The sequence below is a fragment of the Piliocolobus tephrosceles genome, chromosome 4 (genome assembly GCF_002776525.5).
Source record: "Piliocolobus tephrosceles isolate RC106 chromosome 4, ASM277652v3, whole genome shotgun sequence".
Lineage (NCBI taxonomy): Eukaryota > Metazoa > Chordata > Mammalia > Primates > Cercopithecidae > Piliocolobus > Piliocolobus tephrosceles.
This window is the reverse complement of record NC_045437.1, coordinates 139998120-140014762: the sequence shown is the minus strand read 5'-3', so window position 1 is coordinate 140014762 and position 16643 is coordinate 139998120. Positions and strand designations below refer to the sequence as shown.

The following is a 16643-nucleotide window of genomic DNA, read 5'->3' as shown; positions in this document are numbered from 1 at the left end:
TCTTAGCAGCAGCCCAGGCTGTGAATGGAGCCTCACTGGGAGTCAGCTGACCTGGTCTTGGACTCACATCCTCCTCTCTGACCCCTTCTTTGGCTGGGCCTCCCAGGCCAGCTTATTTCTAAAGGCCCTTCACACTCTGACATTTGAGGATTTTCTAAACCCATGGCCTTCTAGAGCCAGTAAGGAGAAAAGCAGAAAAATGCAAGGGCATTGAGAGGTCTGGAGTAATCAAACGCTGAAGTGCTTCCTATGAGCCTCGCAGGGTGGGAACCGGCCAGCCAGGAGCCTAGTGCTCTCTGCAATAACGCAGAGCCAGGTGTGAACACAGCTCTACTCTTTTTGGCTCTGTGATCTTGGGCAGCTCACTTTACCTCTCTGGGCTGTAGATTTCTCATCAATAAATAATAATAATTTGTGCCTTATAGGGTTGTTTTGAAAATTAAATAATATGAGTAAAGTATCTGTATAGGTATACAGTAAGTGACCAATCAATGTTAGCTACTGTTGCTGCAACTGTGTCATAAGAAACACTGGTAGGACCACAGATGTTTATCCTGACCCTGTCCCAAGGGGATCTGATGTATCTGCAAATCTCTGCAGGGCTGTCAGGCTGGAATGAATGAGAAAACTTTTTTTTTTTTTTTTTTGAGATGGAATGTTGCTCTGTCGCCCAGGCTGGAGCGCAGTGGTGTGATCTCAGCTCACGGTAATCTGCCTCCCTGGTTCAAGTGATTCTTCTGCCTTACCTCCCAAGTAGCTGGGATTACAGGTGCCTGCCACCACACCCAGCTAATTTTTGTATTTTTAGTAGAGATGGGGTTTTACCATATTGGCCAGGCTGGTCTTGAACTCCTGACCTCATTATCCATCTGCCTTGGCCCCCCAAAATGCTGGGATTACAGACGTGAACCACCGCGCCTGGCTGAGAAGATTTTTTTTCTGTGCAGCCTGGGGAGGCAGACCCACATCAAGAAAGTGGATGAAGGCTGGACATGGTGGCTCACACCTGTAATCCCAGCGCTTTGGGAGGTTGAGGTGGGTGGATCACTTGAGCTCAGGAGTTCAAGATCAGCCTGGGCAATATAGTGAAACCCTGTCTCTACAAAAAATACAAAAATTAGCCAGGCATGGTGGCACATGCCTGTAGTCCCAGTTACTCGGGAGGCTGAGGTGGGAGGAATGCTTGATGCTGGAAGGTTGAGGCTACAGTGAACCATGATGGCGCCACTGCCCTCCAGCCTGAGCGACAGAGCAAGATCCTATCTCAGAAAAAAAAAAAAAAAGTGGATGAAAGTTAATGTAAGGAGGAATTTTCTAACTGAGGAATGTTAATTAGTGGAAGGCACCTCCTGGGGGAGTGAGCTCATGTCACCTGAGTATATAAGCAGAGACTTGCACACTCAAGGGTGTGGTTTTGAAGATGCAAGAATTGTGTGGGGATTGGACTTGGTGACAGCCGCCTCTGAGATTCCGAGGTTCCGTGTTTGGGGGCAGTAAGCTCTGCCTCCCCGTAGCTCTGGAATCCCCTGCTATTTGACCTTCAGCGAATCTCCTATGCTGGAAGAGTATCTGACCTTTTCCAGGGAGGGGAATGGGGTGACCAATTGCCAGCTTATGCCAGGAGAGCATGAGCCCTCTGCCCACCTGGGCTTCATGGCAGTCAGGCCTTGGCATTCATGATCTCATTGTGGCCTCCCAACACTCATGTCGAGTTAAGGAGACTGTGGCTCTGAGAGGTACAGTAACTTGCCAAGGTCACACGGCTAGCAAATGGCAGAGCTTGGATTCAGGCCAGGACGCCTGGTTTCTAAGCAGCTGCTGCATGAGCTGAGCAACCTCTCAGAGCCCTCCCGTGTGGCTGGCACCCCATCCCTTAGGCACCTCCCAGGGGAGCAGCCTGGCTAATAGACATCTTTAATAGATAGGGTGATCCAGGCAGGAGAGGAGTCCTATTGAGGGGAGTAGTATCATGGGTAGGTGGGATAGGCTGTGTGCTTTCACTGTTTCTAATAGGTTAGGGGAAAGCCAGGTTCAATGGAGGAGGGAAGAAGGAGGTTGTGGCCAGAAAACCTGTGGCTACTTGGCCTGGCCCCAGTGGAGTTGCTGTGATGCTGTTGGTCACAGCTTCTCTGCTCTGTGTGGACCTCCCTGTGGCTCCCATGTGGGGTCAGCCGGCTCTACCCTGGGCTACTCTCTGGACCTCTGTTTCCCACCTATAAAACAGGGTGGTGATGAAATACCTCCTCTGTAAGAATTCTTCCGGCTCTGAGAGTCCATGAATTCAGAGCCTCGCTGGCAAGATGCCTAGAAAGACTGTCCCTGGAGACAGACTCAGCATGCCATGGCCAGTGCTAATGAGGGCAAGGGAGGGGAAGGCAGGGTCAGATTCCTCAAGAACTAATTAGCTTCCCACAGTAGGGAGGAGAGGGGTGATAGAGGGAGGAATTTTCATAGCCACTGATGTTGCTTCTGACGCTGGTCACAGGCTAATCCATCCACCTGTCTGTCAAGGCGTTTGTTCATGCATCCTTTGTTCATTAATTATTCAACAATTATAAATTGAGCACCAACTGTGTGCCAGCTGGGCACTTGGGATAGAAAGAGAAATGGTTGCCTATAGTGATCTTATAGATTAATAGGGGACTGAATTCAGCCTGATCTCAGGACCTCAAGTCCCAGACTGACCTCTTACCCCTGATGACCTTGTTCCTGCCCCTTCTGTCCCAAAGAGACCTTTTGGGATGAGCAGACAGCTTGAGCATGGGCTGGAGACCCCAGAAAGAACAGTTCTGACTCTAGCTTTGTCACCCTTGGCTTTGCAGCCTTGGGGCATTTCCTTATATATCTCTGAACCTCCGTTTCTTCTTCTGAAAAACACAAGCAAGCAATGCTTGTCTCATTGTGGTCTTGTGCAGATAAAATAAAAGAATGCAATGTTCTAGAGTAGTCGTTGGTGAAACTAGCTCAATTTGTTACTTTTCTAGTGTTAAAGGATGTGAATTTTAAAATGATTATTTAAGTAAAAATGGGAAGAAATCCTGGGAGGAGATAGAATAGTGACACAAACAGTGGTTACCTGATTGTGATATGGAGTAATCGGGGATGGGGTGACACTTTTTACTGTATACCTTTTTATGTTTTAATTTTTAGGGCCAGGTATGGTGGCTCATGCCTATAATCTCAGCATTTTAGGAAGCCAAGGCCAGAGTATCACTTGGGCCCAGGAGTTTGAGACCAGCCTGGGCAGCATAGCGAGACCCCTTCTCTACAAAAAATACAAAAAAAAAAAAAAATTGGCTAAGCGTGGTGGTGCACACTGATGATAGTCCAGCCGTTTGGGAGGCCGAGGTGGGAGGATGGTTTGAGCCCAGGAGGTTGAGGCTGCAGTGAGCTATGATGGTGCCACTGCATGCCAGCCTGGGCAACAGAGCAAGACCCTGTCTCAGAAAAGTAAAAATAAAATAAAAATGAATGAATAAATAAATTTTTAGACTATGTGAATGTATTACCTACTCTAAAAAGGGGAAATATTAGTGACATCTCTTTATAAAATCAAAGCACATGCCTGTAATCCCAGCACTTCGAGGGACTGAGGTGGGTGGATCACTTGAGCCCACCTGAGTTTGAGACCAGCCTAAGCAACATGGTGAAACCCTGTTTCTACAAAAAAAAAAATTAGCCGAGTATGGTGGCACACATCTGTAGTCCCAGTTACTTGGGGAGCTGAGGCAGGAGAATCACTTGATCCCAGGACATAGAGGCTGCAATGAGCTGAGATCTCATCACTGCACTCCAGCCTGGGTGACGGAGTGGGACACTGTCTCAAAAACATAAATAAATACAAATTAAAAAAAATTAAACTAGACAGTGGTTTATTAAAATATTTTTGTTTAAAAAAATTAGAGCACATTCCTATACTATAAGTCTGAAAGTATAAAGGGCCCTAAGGAAGGCACACAGAAAATATTCTGGGGGTTCATTTGTGCATTCAGCAATATCTACTGAGTGCCACTGTATGACAGGTGCTGTTCTAGGAGCTGCTGTTAGAGTGATAAACAAGTCAGGTGGCTGGGTGTGGTGGCTCATGCCTGTAATTCCAGCACTTTGGGAGGCCAAGGCGGGTGGATCATCTGAGGTCAGGAGTTTGAGACCAACCTGGCCAACATGGTGAAACTCTGTTTCTACTAAAAATACAAAAATTAGCCGGGCATAGTGGCACATGCCTGTAAACCCAGCTACTTGGGAGACTGAGGCAGGAGAATCACTTGAACCCAGAAGGCGGAGGTTGCAGTGAGCCGAGGTTGCGCCACTGCACTCTAGCCTGGGTGACAAGAGCGAAACTCCTTCTCAAAAAAAACCAAACAAACAAAAAAACATATCAGGCAAGGTCATCGCCCCTTGGAGCTATGCTGTAGGTGAGGAGATGGATAATAGAGAGGGAAACATAAAGATCATTTCAACTTGGTGAATGCTATGGAGAAAACAAAACAGATTGGGATAGGAGAAGGAAAGGTGCCTCCAGAGAGGGGACATTCCAGCTGAGACTTGAGTGGCAAGAAGGAACCAGCATGGACTGCTCCCTGGGAAAAGATTATTCCAAGCAGAGGGAGCAGCAAGTCCAAAGGCCCTGGGGCAGGAACATACTTGGCATTTTCAAGGAAGAGAAAGCAAGCCAGTGTGGCAGAGCCTAGTGAGAGAGGAGAAGGCGGTGGGGAGGAGCCAGGGACATGGTGGGACTTCTAGGGTGAGGTGTTCGTACTCAGTTTGGTAAAGTGCCGTATCAGCAACTGTCAGGGGGAATCCAAATCAGGGACCAGTTAATCCTGAGAGGATAATCAGAGTGGCGTAGAGGTGGTGGCATTTGAGTTGGGCCATGAAAGGTAGGTCAGGGCTGATTACAAAGTGAGCTAATTCTAAGAAACAGTGAGTGACAATTAAATTCCAGAAGAAGAGATCCTGTGTAGGAAGGGCCGAGGCGACCATCTCGGTCTGCCTGTCTGTCTGTGCACCCCCGTGTCACTGCATTCCTGTTTGCTAACTGGGCTTCTGTGCCTCCCTGCAGCATTGGGCCAGATCACTAGCCTCACGGAGAAGGATCTGAAAGAGGCCAAGGCGCGGAGCCAGCAGATTGCAGCCCAGCTGACCACCCCTCCCAGCTCCAATTCCCGTGGCGTCCAACTCTTCAACAGGCGCCGGCAGAGGGTGAACGAGTTCACCTTGGAGAGCCACGGCCAGAGGGGACAGAAGCCCAGCCAGGAGTCCCTCAAAGTGCTCCCTGAAAGCCCCCCAGGCCATGCCCCGGGGCTCAGCCTGAGTTCTACCTCGCTGCCAGAGCCAGGCCCTCCACGGCACCCCAATCCCCAGAGCCCCGACAGAGGGGTCCCTGGCCACAGCATGGAGGGGTACTCAGAGGAGGCTAGCTTGCTGCGGCACCTGGAGAGGGTGGCCAGTGAGGAGGAAGAGGTGCCACTGGTGGTTTATCTAAAGGAGAACGCAGCACTGCTGACAGCCAATGGGCTCCACCTGTCCCAAAACCGAGAGGCCCAGCAGTCCTCACCGGCCCCACCTCCAGCTGAGGACCACAGCCCATCTGCAGATGTCAACCAAAACCTTGCCTCGCCCAGTGCCACGCTCACCACACCAGTTTCTAACAGCAGCCACAACCCGCCAGCCACCGATGTCAATCAGAACCCACCGGCAACTGTCGTTCCACAGAGCCTGCCACTTTCTAGCATCCAACAGAATTCCTCAGAGGCCCAACTCCCATCCAATGGCACAGTGCCTGTTTCCAAACCCAGCACCCTGTGTGCTGACGGGCAACCCCAGGCACCGGCTGAGGAAGTGAGATGCAGCACGCTCCTAATTGACAAGGTATCAACTCCAGCTACCACCACCAGCACCTTCTCCAGAGAAGCTACGCTCATCCCCAGCTCCAGGCCCCCAGCCTCAGATTTCATGTCCAGTTCTCTGCTCATTGACATCCAGCCCAACACCCTAGTGGTGTCAGCAGATCAAGAGATGTCTGGGCGAGCAGCTGCCACCACACCCACCAAGGTCTACAGTGAGGTCCACTTCACACTGGCCAAGCCCCCATCAGTGGTCAACAGGACGGCCAGGCCTTTTGGGATCCAGGCGCCAGGGGGCACCAGCCAGATGGAGAGGAGCCCCATGCTAGAGAGACGACATTTTGGGGAGAAGGCCCCGGCTCCCCAGCCCCCCAGTATCCCAGACAGGAGTCCCCGGCCACAGAGACACATAATGTCCCACAGCCCCATGGTGGAAAGGAGGCTGATGGGGCAGCGAAGCCCGGCCTCAGAGAGACGCCCCTTGGGGAACTTCACCGCACCCCCCACCTACACTGAGACCTTGTCCACAGCCCCTCTGGCTTCCTGGGTGAGGTCTCCTCCCTCATATTCTGCCCTGTACCCCAGCTCCGACCCCAAGTCTTCTCATCTGAAGGGCCAGGCTGTTCCTGCCAGCAAGACAGGCATTCTGGAGGAGTCGATGGCCCGCCGGGGCAGCCGCAAATCCATGTTTACCTTCGTGGAGAAGCCCAAGGTGACCCCGAATCCAGACCTGCTGGATCTGGTACAGACAGCGGATGAGAAGCGGCGGCAGAGGGACCAGGGGGAGGTAGGCGTGGAGGAGGAGCCCTTCGCACTGGGGGCCGAGGCCTCCAACTTCCAGCAGGAGCCAGCACCTCGCGACAGGGCCAGCCCCGCGGCGGTAGAGGAGGCGGTCCCAGAGTGGGCCTCCTGCCTCAAGTCACCCCGCATCCAGGCCAAGCCGAAGCCCAAACCCAACCAGAACCTCTCCGAGGCCTCTGGAAAGGGGGCTGAGCTCTATGCCCGCCGCCAGTCACGGATGGAGAAATATGTCATCGAGTCTTCAAGTCACACACCGGAGCTGGCCCGCTGCCCATCACCTACCATGTCCCTGCCTTCCTCCTGGAAATACCCCACTAACGCCCCCGGGGCCTTCCGAGTGGCATCCCGAAGCCCAGCCCGGACCCCGCCTGCCTCCCTCTACCATGGCTACCTGCCCGAGAACGGGGTCCTGCGCCCAGAGCCCACCAAGCAGCCGCCGTACCAGCTGCGGCCCTCGCTCTTTGTCCTCTCGCCTATCAAGGAGCCTGCCAAGGTCTCACCAAGAGCTGCCTCGCCTGCCAAGCCCAGCTCCTTGGACCTGGTGCCCAACCTGCCCAAGGGGGCTCTCCCTCCGTCTCCTGCCCTGCCTCGGCCCTCCCGCTCCTCACCGGGCCTCTACACCTCCCCCGGCCAGGACAGCCTGCAGCCCACGGCTGTGAGCCCTCCCTACGGCGGTGACATCTCCCCCGTGTCTCCCTCCAGGGCATGGTCTCCCCGAGCCAAGCAGGCCCCCAGGCCCTCCTTCTCTACCCGGAACGCCGGGATTGAGGCTCAGGTGTGGAAGCCTTCCTTCTGCTTCAAGTAACGAACCCCACTGGGGTCCCACTGCCGGTCAAGTTCCCCTCCTTGAGGGCCAGATGGAGAGCAGACGTGGCAGGAAATGGCACAGAGCTGAGCGAGGAGAATGGGGAGTCCATGGTTCAAGGTCAGATGCGGCCACCAGCTGGCTTTGTGACCTTGGGCGAGTCGCCTCCCCTCTCTGAGCTGAAGCTGCCCCTCCCCTGCTACAACGGGGGTCGGACTCCATGTCTGAGTGGGGAGGAGGGTCATGGAGAGAGAACTGTCTGGCAGCCCTGATGCAGTAGAGCGGCATCCTCTGGCCTTTGTGAGCTGTAGGGATGCAGCGTCTGATGCCAGCGTCTTGCTGGAGGAGTGGCCTAGAAGGGGATCCTAACAGGGACTTCTGGAGCAGACAGAGCCTGCCAGTGCCTGTGGAGTCAGCCAGCCAAGGGTCTGCCTCCTCAGCTGCCCCAGTGGGGGCCTCCCTCCTGAGGCTCAAGCTCCTGGCATCTTTCTTCCTATCGCTGGATTCTCACCTCCATGGGCCTGTCTCTTCTGCCTCTGCCTTCCGGACACCGTTTCCTCTCCGCTGCTTCAGAGAGCTTTGCCTCGCCTCCGCCTGCGCTCCTCTCCGGGGTCCTTCTGCTGGCTGCGGACTCAGCCCACCACTGCTGTCTGACGCTTTTCTTCCTGCCCCCTCCGAGGCCTGGCTCTGTTTTAGGGAGACCACTGGGCCCAGGCCTCAGCCCCAGTTCTTCCTGGCTTGCTGTCACTGCTGTAGGGGTAGGGGACGTCCCAGGGGATCCCCAAGAGAAGGAGAGCCCTGTAGGAGGCTGTGCAGATGTGGGTGTGCCACAGGGAGGGTGGCCCCTAGCCATGTCTCCACTGGCTGTTTTGGCTTCAGATTCAACCAAGATCTGCCTGACTAAAAGAAGCCACCTCAATGCACTGGGACGGGGCCCAGGGGGAGGCAGGAGAGGAGGGTTCTGGTCCCATGTCACCCTCCCATTTGCTGTGTGACTTTGGCCCACTCACGTTCTCTCTTTGGGCCTCAGTTTTATGATTTATACAAAGAGGGCTTTTCTAGCTGTAACAATCTGTGAGGATTGAGAGGATAGGCTGGTCCTTCGAAGGAAGACCTTGTAAGTGACAAGACAGTCCCCTGGGAAGAAAGAGGAAGGAAATGGGCTATTGCCAAAGGACAGGTGGCATTAGATGGCTGTGAGGGTGACCTGGTGAGGAAAGGGTTGGAATGAGCTGCTGCAAGAGGCTAAGGGATGCCTGGGCTGGGCTGGGCTGGGCTGGCTCAGGCTCAAGATTGCCTGGGGACAGTGGGAGCACCAGCAGGAGCTGGGGCAGGTGCATAGCAGTGCAGTGGGAAGGGACAGAGGAGATCTTAGAGTTTTGAGGAAAATCTAGGACTTGAAACCTGGATTCTAACAGACCAACTGCACGTGTGTCTGTAGGTCTCAGTTTCCACATTCATACAGTGAGGGTGTTAAGTCAGGTAGCTGGAGACTCCCCGTCACCTCTGACACTTTTAGAGGTGATATGATACAGCCCCCGACCAAACCAAGCTTTGTGGGGGGTGAGAGAATACAGACACAAGTGGCAGGATTCAGATGGAAGCTTCGCAAGGCTGGGGGCCGAGGACCACCCACTTCTCTTTCCCAGCCCTATTTCTGGGCTCCCCAGTGGGGCAAGGGGTGGTGGAGGCGGTGCCCATGCTGGGCTGAGCCTGCAGTTTTTGTGAGCTCTGGGCTTGTCTCCATGGGAACAGGGGTGCCTTCTTAGTGAGCTCATTTCACACAAATCGAGGGGGTATGCATGGGGGAGTTGTGAGTGAGCTCAGCTCCTTCAGGCATGGCCCCTCCCAGAAGAGAGTGAAGCCCCTGCCCTGGACCCCTGCTCCCTTCGACCCTTGAGGGCCATCAGTGGAAGAGCCCTCCCTTCATTCTGCAGCTCCTGCAGCCAGGCTGAGCTCTGCCCCCAACTTTGTTTTCTCTCATGTTCTCAATACACTCTGCCTCAAATCCGTCTTGCTTCTTTCTTTCTTCCGTGCTGCTAGGGGTCAGGGTTCCCTTCCTCCTCCCTGATTCTAGCCTGGGAAGTGGAGTGGGCCTGCTCAATTACTGTGAGTGAAAGTGCGGCTGTGTCCTGCGTGCTGCCTGCATCTGCTGTATGTCTGGTTCTGCACGGGTACAGAAGTGTGCTGGCTTGGAAGTGAGGGCTTCCTCTCTACAGCACTCAGGGAGCCAGAACCCTGTGCAAATAGCAACCTTTTGTTCTTTCCTTCCCTCAGAGTTTGGCCAAAAATACTGTAGAGGATTTTTGGGGAAAATGCACTACCTCTTCTGGTTCAGGTTTGTTTGGGTTCTTTACAAGTGGAATAGAAATTCCTCTAGCCAGCATTCGTTCTCCAGTTCCTCAGGCCCCCTCCCTCCTCTCCATTATCTACATTTGGCCATTTCCCACTTTTGCCATTGTTTTCACTGTCTGGATTCTGAAAGCATGGAGTTTCTGCCCCTGGTGGGGAGGAAAGAACTGCCACAGATGGTCAGGAGAACTGGGTTCTAACCCCAGGTCTGCATCTGATTCGTGTGTGACCTCAGACAACCTCTTCCAATCTCTGGGCCTCAGTTTCCCCTTCTGTGCAGTGAAAGGATTACAGAAGGTGGTATGGGAGCTCTGTTTGGTCTCTGACAGTCCAGGTTTGATTGTGTTCTACTTATGCATTCACCCCACACACGTGCCCTGCTTTGGGTCTGGGGTTGGGTTGAGCGGATGCTACTTTTTGAATTTTCACCCACCGCATTCCCAAGGAGCTCTGGTGTGCATGGTGCATTGAACTGTCTGTCAGAAAGTGAAGAGTTCTGATTTCCTGCAGCCTTTTCCTATTGTGCACACCCCCCACTCCAAACATACACAGAGTCAGTGCCCAGGCATGGCTGTTAGAGTGAGGTCAGATTCTGGCCCATCTCCAGATATGAGGAGCTGCTTACCACTGCCCTCAACATTCAACCCCATTTGAGCCCTTCTGTTTTGTAGTCTTGGCTGAATTGTTGTTCCTTCCACTTATTGGCCCCAGCATTCCCCTCGTGGTCACCAAAGGCAGAAACAATGCTTTAGAGATTTTTAGGTAATTATCATAGCTCTCCTGTGCAGCCTACTCTCCTGACTGAAGACCCCAGGTTCCTCTGCCTTGGGTGGTTACTGACCGGCTTGGGTCATGAACTCTAGGCCCCACCTCCCTGCTTAGGGTGGCACTGTGGTCAGGTGTTGGGTCATGCCAGAGCCCACCCTGATTTGGCATCTGGCCCTAGCACTCCTTTTCTGGCCCTGGAGCCGGGACCTCCCTCCCAGCTCCTCTCCCTAAACTGTGGAGTCTACCTTCTACGACCAGCCTGACTGGGATGTTTCACAGACACAGAGAAGCTCCCAGTGTCTCTGGCTCATGTATACACAATTCTGACCCTGGGAGGAAAAGAGTGGGATCCCAGGCTGAGCCTTAACTTTCAGCTTGATGACTGGGAGCTTGGATGTCCCTAGGGAGTCTCTAAGGTCACTCCAGCACTAGCATCCCATGAAAAATGTCCTGCTCAGGCTGTTGTATAACATTCCTCTTTAGTTTAAAAGGCTCCAATTTAGAGTCTGGGCTCATCTAGCAGCTGCTACATTCAGTTTGGATAAAACATACAATTAGTGTCTATTTCCTTTGGATTAGAAGGAATTAGAAGACCCTCAGTTGGATGAGAGGATGACTGGCTTGGTTATGGCTGATCATTGATTGGATGAAAGAATACATCTTTGGATGGTTCTAGATTTTGATTGGGTAGGAAGCATGGAATGGCCTGGCTAGCTCTGAACTCTGGTGGATGACTGCTAGTGAATTTGGATTGGATTGAATGGCAAGGTGGACTGGTTATTGCTGGAATCTGATTGGGTGAACAGTTGGAAAGTTCAGGAGATACATGTTAGGCAGGGATTCCCAAGCCCTCCACTTTCCAACCAGTTCAAACTGCTTAAACATGTAGGCTTTGAGCCGCACACACACACACACACACACACACACACACACACACACACACACAAAACACACACACAAAACACACTTCCTGGTGGGGCAGAACACACTAGATTGTTATTTACACCTCTGAGCTTCATTTTCATCATTTGTAAAATGGGTGTGGTAATGCTAGTTACCTCACTAGTCTGTTGTGAAAACCTAATGAGATAAAGGATGAGAACAAAGTTTGTAGACTGAAAGTCCTTAAGTACGTAGGAAACAGGCATGGCCGTGCATTGCCAACCAGTGCTTCATAGCCTCCAAGCTGTTCACCATCTTGGCCACTCCAAAACCACACTCCCCCCTCCATGCTGTGAGAAAGCTCAGTGAGGGGCATGTGCTGCCTGGGGAGGAATGACCCGACTTCCTTTTGTCTTTCCATCTGTCAGGAGGATCTTCCTCCCTGCTTGGGCATCCAAGGAAAGATGAGGAAGTGACTATGGCGACATGGCAAGGGGTTTGGGGCTGAGAGGGTCTTTCCCTAAGTCCAACTTTAATAATAGTCAGTTGGGCGCAGTGGCTCACGCCCGTAATCCCAGCACTTTGGGAGGCTGAGATGTGTGGATCACCTGAGGTCAGGAGTTGGAGACCAGCCTGACCAAAATGGAGAAACCCTGTCTCTACTAAAAATACAAAATTAGCTGGGCTTGGTGGTGCATGCCTGTAATCCCAGCTACTCCGGAGGTTGAGGCAGGAGAATCACTTGAACCCAGGAGGCGGAGGTTGAGGTGAGCTGAGATTGTACCATTGCACTCCAGCCTGGGCAACAAGAGCAAAACTCCATCTTAAAATAATAATAATAATAATGGTCAATATTTTTACATTTTAATTTTGAATAGGTAATACATTCATACGGTTCGGAAATCGAAACTTATATAAAAAGTAATACATTAAAAAGTCTTATTCCCATCTCCCTGCCCCAGCCTACTCTTCTGGCTGAAGAGCCGGGTTCCCCTGCCTCAATAGTTGTTGACTGGCTTGGGTCATGAGCTCTAGGCCCCACCTCCCTGCTCAGGTGACACTGTGGTCAGACGGGAGGACATACAGAGCCCATCCTGACTTGGCATTTGGCCCTGAGACACTAGCCTCAGCCTCTATCTAGTTCTTCCCATGTGGCCCTGGGTCCAGGACCTCCCTCCCAGCTCCTCTCCCTAAATCATGGGGAAACGGAAGCCTCCCTCAGCTAGCCTGACTGAAAGCTTCCCGGGATGTGCCACAAACAGAGCAGCTCCCAGTGCCTCAGGCTGCATGCCCTGATCCTGTTCTCACCCCATTTCCTAACAGATGACCCCTTTGGTTAGTTCGCGTGTATCTTTCTATATCCTTCTAGTATTTTTTTTTTAAATTGAGACAGAGTCTCGCTGTGTTGCCCAGGCTGCAGTGCAGTGGTATGATCTCGGCTCACTGCAACCTCCGTCTCTCAGGTTCAAGTGATCCTCCTGCCTCAGCTCCCGCAGTAGATGGCACGTGCCACCATGCCCGCTAATTTTTGCATTTTTAGTAGAAACAGGGTTTCTCCATGTTGGCCAGGCTGGTCTCGAACTCCTGACCTCAGGTGATCCACCCACCTTGGCCTCCCAAAGTGCTGGGATTACAGGCTCGGGCCACCGCGCCAGGCAGGCCCTTCTAGTATTTCTTTATGGTAATCAACACCTATTGAGCACTTTCTTCCAAGGAATGTGCCGATATATGTAATGTTCTTTTCCATCAGTTATCTCATTTAACCCTCACGACAACCCTATAGGGTTAAGTACTGTTGTTACACCCCATTTTACAGAAGCAGAAACTGAAGCCCAGAGGGGTGAAGGAACTTGCCCAAGCTCAGTTAGTAAGTTAAGGCGTCTCTCTCCAAAGCGAGTCTTCTTAACACGGGGGCAGACACAAGACAGCGGGGGCTCTTCAAGCGTTTTGGGCTGAGTTTGGGCGCCTGCGTTTTATTGCAGGCACTACCTGACTTGGATCGGTGGCTTCCCTTCTCGATGTAATAGACAAATCGGACTCTGTCCCTTCCTAAAGCCCGGTTTGGAGGACCCCAGCACTAATGACTGCCCCACCCTCTCTGCTCTCTCCCCAGGACCGCCGGGAGAGCCTGCCCACCTCCCCGCCCTGGACGCCGGGCGCGTCCCGGCCCCCCAGCAGCCTAGACGGTTGGGTAAGCCCGGGGCCGTGGGAGCCAAGCCGCGGGAGCAGCATGAGCAGCCCCCCGCCGCTGCCGCCGCCGCCGCCCATGTCTCCCTCGTGGAGCGAGCGCTCAGTGTCTCCGCTGCGACCTGAGACCGAGGCCCGGCCCCCCAGCCGCCAGCTGCAGGCGCTTCTGGCGCGAAACATCATCAACGCGGCCCGGCGCAAGAGCGCCTCCCCGCGGTCGGCGGGCGCCGAGAACCTGCGGCCCTTCTCCCCGCCAAGGGCACCGCCGCCCCCGCCCCCGCGCATGCGCTCGCCACAGCCCGCCCGCCCCGGCTCGGCTGCTGTGCCGGGGGCAGCCTTCGCGCCCATCCCGCGGAGCCCGCTTCCCGCCGGGCCGTCGTCCTGCACCAGTCCCCGGAGCCCGCTGCCCGCGCCTCCCAGGCCCTTCCTCTACCGCCGCTCGCCCACGGACTCCGACGTGTCCCTCGACTCCGAGGACTCCGGGGCTAAGTCTCCTGGCATCCTCGGCTACAATATCTGTCCCCGCGGGTGGAACGGCAGCCTTCGGCTGAAGCGTGGCAGCCTCCCCGCCGAGGCCTCCTGCACCACCTAGAGCCCCATCCCCGGCCCCACCCCGGGAGGTCAGAGCCAGAAGGCGGCTCATCAGACCTGGGGGACCCAAAGGGTCTGGCCTCTTTGGGCAGCCCCAGAGATGAGGGGTCAGCAGAGGAGAGCTCTGGGCTTGGGGATGGGTTAGGGACGCAAGCTTGAGTTCTAGCCCTTGCTCTCATTCAGCTGTTGTGTGACCCTGGGTAAGACCCTTCCTTGTTTGACCCTCAGCTTTCCCATCTGTTTAATGGTGGCTTTGGCCAAGACAATCCACAAACGTCAAAATTCCCCTTCCCATCAATACACACACACACACACACACTCTCTCTCTCTCTCTCTCTCACACACACACACACACATACACGTTAGTGCCTTGGATGAAGCAGGGCAGTGTGTATATGGACCCCGGGACTTGCTGCCTTCGGGGTTCCATACTCCTCCCTCCCCTCCTGGCTCTGCTCTCTGGAGTCTGGCAAGTGCAGTGTGTTCGGAAGATCCTAGGCCTATGTCCCATGTCCAGGGACTGGCCTGACCATCCGGCTCCCTGGCACCAAGTCCCAGGCAGGAGCAGCTGTTTTCCATCCCTTCCCAGACAAGCACTATTTTTATCACAATGACCTTTAGAGAGGTCTCCCAGGCCAGCTCAAGGTGTCCCACTATACCCTCTGGAGAGAAGAGGCAGGAACATTCTCCCTGGGTCCCTGTCATGCTACTTTCTCCACCCCAGTTCAGACTGGCCAGGACATCTTATCTGCAGCCATAAGAGAACTATAAGGCAGTGATTTCCCTTAGGCTCAGGACTTGGGCCTCCAGCTCGTCTGTTCCTTCTGGGCCCAGTCATGGCAGGTTCTGGGCTCAAAGCTGAACTGGGGAGAGAAGAGATACAGAGCTACCATGTGGCTTTACCTGATTGCCCTCAGTTTGGGGTTGCTTATTGGGAAAGAGAGAGACAAAGAGTTACTTGTTACGGGAAATATGAAAAGCATGGCCAGGATGCATAGAGGAGATTCTAGCAGGGGACAGGATTGGCTCAGATGACTCCTGAGTTCTCTTCCAGTCTTGAAATGCATTCCATGGTATTAGGAAGTGGGGGGTGGGTGGTGGTGGTGGGCTAGTTGGGCTTGAATTTAGGGGCCGATGAGCTTGGGTACATGAGCAGGCTGTTAGGTTAGGGTCTGCCTGTATTTCTGGCCCCCTTGGAAATGTCCCCTTCTTCAGTGCCCCAGTGTCCGTATCATGCCCAGAAAAGTAGACATTATCCTGCTGCATCCCTTCCCCAGTGCACTCTGACCTAGCTGGTGCCTGGTGTCCAGTGACCTGGGGGAGCCTGGCTGTAGGCCCTCACTGACTCCCTAAACCGCGGTGGCTCTGATTCCAGTCCCCAGGTGGGACTCAGGGAGGAATATGGCAGAGTTCTGTAGTTTCCAGAGTTGGCTGGTAGAGCCTTCTAGAGGTTCAGAATATTAGCTTCAGGATCAGCTGAGGGGATGGAATTGGCTGAGGATCAAACGTATGTAGGTGAAAGGATAGCAGGATGTTGCTAAAGGTGATGGAGAGTGTGGGTTTAGGACTTACTCACCCGTCAGGGTGGTGTTAGATCTGGAACCCCCAAGTGAGGCTGGAGAGAGTTAAAGGTCAGTATGAAAGATAGGGTTGGGACTGGGTGCTTTGGAATGAAAGTGTGACCTTCGAGGGCTCCTTGGGCCTCAGGAATGAGGACACAGCTCCTGCTGGTGTGAAGATGAGAAGGGGCTCTTACTCAGTTAATGATGAGTGACTATATTTACCAAAGCCCCCACCTGCTGCTGGGTCCCTTGTAGTGCAGGAGATTGGGGCTAAGGGCCCCTCCCAGAGAAGGGACACCATCAGGCCTCTGGCTGAGGCAGTTGCATAGAGGATCCACTTCTACCTGCATTTCCCAAAGGACTAGCAGGAGGCAGCCCTGAGAAACCCGCAGTTCCCAAGCCAGCCCCTGGCTGTTCTCTCATTGTCACTGCCTTCTCCCCAACCTCTCCTCTAACCCACTTGAGCTTGCCTGTGTCCTGCCTCTTGCCTCTTGTAGAATTCAGCTGTGGCCCTCAATAAATGCTTCCTGCATTCTTCTGCCTCCTGTGTCATTTTCAGCTGTGTCTGATGCCCTTCCCTTCTCCCCAAGCATGGAGCAGTCCATGGGACTCTGGGTGGCTGGGAATATTTGAGACACATGGGATGGGAGCTTGGGAAGAAGCAGCCATGGGGAGAGATGGGAACAACGGACAACTTGAGGCCATAGAAGTTCCTGGGCTGAAGTCCTGGTCCTGTCATGGACGAGCGAGGTGACCCTGGGTGAGCCCACTCCTTCTCCAGGCCTCAGTTTCCCCATCCATATAAAGGGGAGAGTTGGTCTAGGTAATGTCTCAGGTGGTATTGTCCAG

The 16643-nt window shown here is 53.7% G+C and overlaps 1 protein-coding gene across 4 annotated transcripts in view; it reads left to right on the top strand.

Annotated features, from left to right (window-relative positions):
* SYNPO (synaptopodin) overlaps nucleotides 1-16336 on the top strand; it is a 59788-nt gene extending 43452 nt beyond the window's left edge. For 2 of the 4 annotated variants that reach the window (XM_023227048.3, XM_023227051.3), the window contains one exon: nucleotides 5063-9460. In XM_023227048.3, coding sequence (XP_023082816.1) covers nucleotides 5063-7452 — 2390 coding nt within the window. In that variant the 3' untranslated portion in view covers nucleotides 7453-9460. Of the gene's footprint in view, nucleotides 1-5062; nucleotides 11241-13567 lie in introns of those variants that run through there. The other 2 variants (XM_023227050.2, XM_023227049.2) reach the window with 2 other exon arrangements.
* Nucleotides 16337-16643: the final 307 nt, after the last annotated feature.